At 40.2% G+C, this 7,161-nt stretch overlaps 1 protein-coding gene across 1 annotated transcript; it reads left to right on the forward strand.

The window, feature by feature from the left end:
- Window positions 1-597: 597 nt before the first annotated feature.
- Window positions 598-4,853, forward strand: LOC105034535 (nucleolar GTP-binding protein 1). Its single transcript, XM_010909737.4, has 3 exons — window positions 598-735; window positions 2,271-4,334; window positions 4,556-4,853. Exon 2 carries the CDS (start codon window positions 2,307-2,309, stop codon window positions 4,329-4,331), a length of 2,025 nt encoding a protein of 674 aa, XP_010908039.1. The 5' UTR covers window positions 598-735; window positions 2,271-2,306; the 3' UTR covers window positions 4,332-4,334; window positions 4,556-4,853.
- Window positions 4,854-7,161: the final 2,308 nt, after the last annotated feature.

The raw sequence follows: 7,161 nt of genomic DNA on the forward strand, positions 1-7,161 counted from the left end.
TGATAGATGACTTATACATAATAATAATAAATGTAAAAATCTTTTGCATGGATATTTAAAAACCCTATACTTTTACTAGTACCAACTTTGAGAAAAAGAGCTTATACATGCAAATAATTAATTTTTATAGTATATATAATTAAGTATATTGGAAGGAGATATATGCAAAAGGATCCAAACAATCATACGCCTTAGTGTCTAGAGCAAGGTATCTATGGATAAATCATACCTATTATCCATCTTGTATCGTTGTTGGTTGACCATCTATTAAAATGCTTGTAATGTACTCTGCATGATACAAACAATGTGTACAATTATGTTTGAAATCAAGAGAATGGCTAAATTTTAGATCTGTGCAAAATTGGTCCCGTCCGTCAGGTCCGACATTTTAATTTCGATTTCCGACTCTAGACCCAACCCCTGGACCTGAGGCGCGGTCCTTCCGCTCCTCTTCTTTTTATCCCACCGCCGCCGACGGCGGGCGGACCGGTCGCCCCTTATCTGGGATCAGGTCGGACCGGACCAAGCCCGACTAACCCTCACTTACCCGGGTCGGGTCGGGGATCTCAAGCTATTAGCACCGCCCTCGCTATATATGCATGGAGAACCCCCGAGGGTTAAAACCCCCGCCGCCTCTTTCGCTGAGGGGGCCAAAACCCTAACCCTAAACTTCCCATTCCGGTACGTTGACGTCGATCTGCGAACCGAGCCATCTCTTCCTTCCCTCGCTTCCGGGTAGGTGAATGATCGATTCGTTTTTTGTTAATCTTGTTCTGTTATTCTTCTGTTTTTGGTCTAGATGTGTTGCTTTGCTGTTCGATACGAAAATTTTGTTACTTGTTTTACCAAGAAAAAAAAGATTTTTTAAGTAATTTATGCTTGAATGGATAAAAAAGACTTGTTGGATACAAACTAATTATGAGAATTTTCACTGGTAATGATCGAGTTTTTCTTATACTGAGTTGATGTATGAAATACAGCTTCTTGTCACATAAGATTGGTTTTCCATGGTTTGAAAGCTTACTGATCCCAGTCAAGGATGGGGTGAATCAGTGGGAAATCGTCGAGTTTAGGTCTGGATCTCCCACGTTGTTGATGAATTGATTGATGGGTGGATTGATTCCACCTGATTTTTCTTTTATTTTCCCCATACTTTATATAACACAGACATAACAGAACTTACCACCCATAACGTTTTGGCCAAAACCTTTGTAGCTAAAATTTTTATCTTAATGATCTTAATTAAAGGGAAAGAACAAAAAAAGCATCACCAATCATCGTTTAAGCAAAGTTGCATGACAAAAAAAGTTGCATGCTTTTGTCACTATACAGAGAAGAAGCTAAAAAATGCGACATGCGGCAAAAGAGTTCTTGGGGTTTTATATCCACTTACTTTCTCAAAGTCTATTATTTTTTCTTGCACTCAACATTCAGCCCACAAAATGATCTTTTCGTCAAGCATCTTCATGCAAAAACAGTGTCATATTCTGCCAAAAAGTTGTTATACTATCACCTTTTTATATTACTTATTATGGTGCTCCAGTACCACAGACCATATTTGTTGTATGTTGTTTTCTATATGGATGATTTGAAATTTAATGCGAAAATGTATTTGTTATGATTAGACTACAGCAGTCAAATATTACTGATTTGATTAAATGATGAATCTAGTATATTTTTTTCCTCTACTTATATTTTCTAAATCCAATGTTTGTATGCATTGACTCACCCGAATCAACTCAAACTCCATGAACATCCCCTTGCATTGTTAGATATAAAATGTATGGTTGATTTCTCTTAGATATGAAAGTAAATTATGTCTTTCAGTGTTTCTCAGCTCATGAAAAGGTGTGTGTGTTTGTTGGTTAATTGGACAAGGTAAGGTTTCTAGGCCCTTATTTATTTTTCATATGTTCTTTAGAACTAAAACTTGATCAGCAATCCATGTTGTTACATAGAAATCTGTGACCGAGACACCTGAAATAAATTTCTGGAGGATTCAACTATTGTCTAGGACAGTTGGGAATGCAAAATTCATATATCCTATTGGCATGAATTTTGCAGTCTCATTCACTGTTATATGTATATTTTACTCATATTTCAGGGGACAAGTAGATATAACAATTTGTTTCACGTCCTTAATCACCTAAAGTTAGTCATGACTTCCATGAGACTAAATTTATGAAAGGGAGTTGTATTTCAGTTTCTCCATTTCTTTCTAGATATTTTTCTTCTGTCAATTGGCTATTCATTCAAAATGCAATTTTCAGAAAAAAATCCAGGTTTGTTGGTTAAATATTGAGAAGATGGTGCAATACAACTTCAAGAAGATTACTGTTGTGCCATCCGGGAAGGACTTCATTGACATCATCCTTTCCCGCACTCAGCGACAGACCCCAACGGTGGTCCATAAGGGATATGCCATCTCCCGCCTTCGTAAATTCTACATGCGGAAGGTGAAGTTTACTCAGCAGAACTTCCATGAGAAGCTCACTGCTATCATTGATGAGTTTCCTCGGCTGGATGATATCCACCCATTTTATGGGGATCTCCTCCATGTCCTCTACAACAAGGATCACTACAAGCTTGCCCTTGGCCAGATCAACACTGCTAGAAACATTATTGGAAAGATTGCAAAAGACTATGTAAAGTTGCTCAAGTATGGGGACTCATTGTACCGATGCAAGTGCCTGAAGGTTGCTGCTCTCGGTCGCATGTGCACTGTTATAAAGCGCATTGGCCCAAGCTTGGCTTACCTGGAGCAAATACGCCAGCACATGGCCAGGCTTCCCTCTATTGACCCCAATACTCGTACAATTTTGATCTGTGGGTACCCAAATGTTGGAAAGAGCTCTTTTATAAATAAGATTACAAGAGCTGATGTGGATGTCCAGCCATATGCCTTCACAACCAAGTCCTTGTTTGTCGGTCATACTGATTACAAGTATCTCCGTTATCAAGTAATAGACACTCCTGGGATTCTAGACCGACCATTTGAGGACAGGAACATTATAGAGATGTGCAGCATCACGGCATTGGCACATTTAAGGGCTGCTGTGCTGTTCTTCTTGGACATTTCGGGATCCTGTGGCTATAGCATTGCTCAACAGGCAGCACTCTTCCACAGCATCAAGTCATTGTTCATGAATAAACCGCTGCTTATTGTCTGCAACAAGATCGATCTGCAGCCTTTGGAAGGGCTTTCCGAGGACGACATGAAGTTGGTAATGGAGATGAAGGCTGAGGCAATAAAAACTGTAATAGCCCAGGGTGGCGAGCCTAATGATGAGGGTGCCTTGTTGCCTATGAGTGCTTTGACTGATGATGGAGTAATAGCCGTGAAGAATGCTGCCTGTGAGAGGCTTCTGAACCAGAGGGTAGAGATGAAGATGAAATCAAAGAAGATCAATGATTGTTTGAATCGGTTTCATGTTGCAGTTCCCAAACCACGTGACACTAAAGAGCGGCCTCCTTGTATTCCTCAGGCTGTCTTGGAAGCCAGGGCGAAGGCCAGTGCAGAGAAGGAAAAGAGGAAGCTGGAGAAAGATCTGGAAAATGAGAATGGTGGAGCTGGTGTTTATTCTGCTAATCTAAGGAAGCGTTATATTTTGGCAAATGATGAATGGAAGAAGGACATAATGCCAGAGATTTTGGATGGACACAATGTGTATGATTTTGTTGATCCAGACATTCTACAGAGGTTGGAGGAGTTGGAAAGGGAAGAAGGGCTTCGTCTAGTAGCAGAGGCAGAGGAGGAGGATTTTGAGATGGATGGGAAAGAGTTAACCCCTGAGGAGCAAGAAGCTTTGGCTGAAATTAGAAAGAAGAAGAGTTTGCTAATCCAGGAACATAGAATGAAGAAGAGCACTGCTGAGAGCCGTCCCATAGTGCCAAGAAAGTTTGACAAGGACAGGAAATTCACATCTGCTAGAATGGGAAGGCAGCTATCTTCTTTGGGGTTGGACCCCACTGCAGCTATCGATCGTGCTCGGAGCAGGTCTGTCTCTAGAAGAGGCCGCAAAAGGGAGAGGTCACTGGCTAGAGAAGATGGAGACGCTATGGATATCGATGATGAACAATCCAGCAAGAAGCTGCGTACAAGGTCGAGATCAAGGTCAAGGTCGAAATCACGACCACCTGGTGAAGTTACACCCGGAGAAGGATTCAAGGATTCAGCGCAGAAGCTCACGGCGCTTAAGATAGCAAAGAAATCTGTGAAGGATAGGAATAAGGCAGCTCGCCGGGGAGAGGCTGACAGAGTCATTCCTAACTTGAAGCCGAAGCATTTATTCTCTGGGAAACGTTCAATCGGAAAGACTAGCAGGCGTTAAGAGGTATGCAAATGGTTTACATCAAATCTTTGATTTCCTGCTTGTGGGGGTTATAATTGGCAGGGATTCAAGCTGGACCTGGAATTTTCTGGGTCAAGCCAATTCAAAACTGAGTTTGCCATATGTCCAGACCCTGTCTATTAGCAGTATTACCTGCATGCATCTGTTCTACATTAGAAAGTTATTTTCATATTCTTATTAAGTAAAAGCCTTGTTATTTGCAGGTGCTTATTTCCATTGACATTTTGCAACATAGAATCCTGTTATACAGCAATCAGTTGCGAGGGTTTTTGAGCAGCCTAAGATGTCGGAGTGATGTTTTGCTTTTTTGCCTTCATTTTTTTTCAGAAAGAAAGGTCATGATGTTCTACTCTCTGTTTTTTTTTTTTTTTTGGGTTCCTCTGTTGACACCTTTATATCGAGGTTCCTGTCTTCTATGACTTAAACATGCTAGACCTTTATTTGAGTGGCAAGTTTTGGTTGAAATTAAACAGTCAGTTATCTTGCTTGATTATTGTGGAATGGATGGTCTTTTATTTTGCTGAATGGCCTTCATGATGTAGATGATCAAGTACTGTTCTTTTTTCCCCAGACAGATGCATCATATTCTTTTGCAGTTGGTCTTTTCTTTATTGTGGTGTAAAATTGAGGATTTTGACGACCTGTTTTGTTGGTTCTCTTGATTGCTGTGAGAACAGCATTCAAGCACAAGTATCTGCCACATCCAGTGCATGAATAGTTCTCATCTTTTGCATGCCTTATTTATGGCAGATTTTATCTATTAATTGAGAATTTTCTTGAGAAACAACGACGAATAAAATGGTAATTGTAGTTTCACTTGTCTTATCACTCCTTTAAGCGGATTCTTATCTTTCTTTAGAGATTCTGTTGTGTTCATGAGTTCATTTTACTTGCTTCATATATTTTCCGTAACATCTTCCTACTGGTAGAAGATGCAGTAGCAATAATTCTGCATAGCCCAAGGCAAAGGGGTATTCAGTGACAGCGGCTCTGGAATGCTATAAAGGATGCTTACCACTTAAAATACCTGAGTTGCTGTGTTGGAGCTGACTAGAAATTGTCTTCCTGGAATTTACAGTCTTCCATGTTGAGCTTTTCCTCGGTATAACACATAGCCACTGTTTCACTGGATTTGAATCTAGGCATAAGCACGTTTGGATCTCCTTGTGACATTGGCTTTATATGTTGGGATATCAGGGAAACGCTTTAGCAGCACAGTTTGTTTAACAAATTGCCTTTTTGTGCAATTCGAGATTTATGTGCTATGGTAGCACTGCTCTAGTGATGAATCCCTGGAGGTGGTGTTAGTTTATACGAAGATCATACTTCGAGTTCCAGTCTAAAACTCCTAGAATGGTAATCAAAAGTTGTCCAACGGCATTCATGGATGCTCTAATATTTCGACATTGACGAACTTTGCGAGATCTTTAATTATGTTGGGTGTGTTTTTGTTCCCTGTTTGCCAGTGATCTATTGGTGAGATCATTCCAGATTCCTTTATCGCAAATTTTGCACGAGAATATCTGATATGATACCCTTGCAGATGATCAGAACTGCATGGTCTAGAGATTTATTTATTCGAACAATGGTTCTTGGCGAAACCTAGAAGAGATACAGGATTGGAACATGAGCGTGGAAATTAAGATTGGGCCTCTGCTGTTCTTGAATTAATTGGAGGGTCCAACATGACCTGCCAACGTCCGCGTAGAAGGACCACCAATTGACAGTAATTGATCGATGGGAGCTTGTACCTAGGCTCAAACAAACGGGAAAATTTGTTGAAATGCAGTTAGGAAGGGTATGTAATTCCGGAAGCTTTGGGAAATCAATATCGAAGTATATTAGAGGTTTTCTGCATTGTGATCTCTTCGGATCCTTTGAAGATGGCAGGGGCTCTGTTAGTTCTTGCCTTCCAATCTACAATCTGCTAGTCCGAGCTGCAAAAGGACCTAAAGTTCTATCTGTAATTCACCAACTTACATTCGGATTAAATTAGTGGATTGCATTCATCCCTGATTGAGGTCATATCTTGTAATCAGCTATAATTTCTCCATACTCACAAAACCATCCCCATGTCCTGGATTATCAGCCGTGTCTCCCAGTTGCGTCGTAGGACTGGGGAACTTAGCAGTGTTCAATAGCAGTAGCATGGGCCTTGAAGGAGGAGTTAGAGCTCTCTGATCCAGGCCCTAAAATACCCACATGCCATTCCATACAATTTTATCAAGACCCAGTTTTCATTTCGAGATGTGTTGGAGCTCGGCCACCCATGTATTCTTCTGGTCAAATTGAAGGTTTTTTTGACCCAAGACATTTAGGGCATATTTGGTTGGAAAGAATTGGACTCTGAAATGAGATTAGGAATGAGTGACTTCTTTTCTACTATTTGACTGTAAGGAATATCATTTCCATTCTAATTCCCAAGATATGGGAATGTCCCAATCTCCTAATATCCAAATCCCTACCCTCCATTTGTACTCAAATCCCATTCCAATTTCGATTCTCAATCTGATCATAAATTAAATATGTCAGGAGATTTAGTCATTTCAACTCTTATTCTAATTCATTCTAATTCTAATTCCAGCCACTAACCAAATGCACTCTTATAACAATTTGCTTCCGCTCCATTCAGTTTAAAAGCTTGTAAACTTAATCTGAATTCAATAAAATGCATAGCCAGATCTAGTTTGTAGGGCACTGGCTCTCCAGATAAACAGTATATTGCTTTTCATCAGGTAGATATCCCATGTGGTTTGCCAAAATGTCACACGTGTTGCAACCTTTTGAGTAGCTATATGGGACCCCTTGG

Source organism: Elaeis guineensis, chromosome 11, assembly GCF_000442705.2.
Source record: "Elaeis guineensis isolate ETL-2024a chromosome 11, EG11, whole genome shotgun sequence".
Taxonomy (NCBI): Eukaryota; Viridiplantae; Streptophyta; class Magnoliopsida; order Arecales; family Arecaceae; genus Elaeis; species Elaeis guineensis.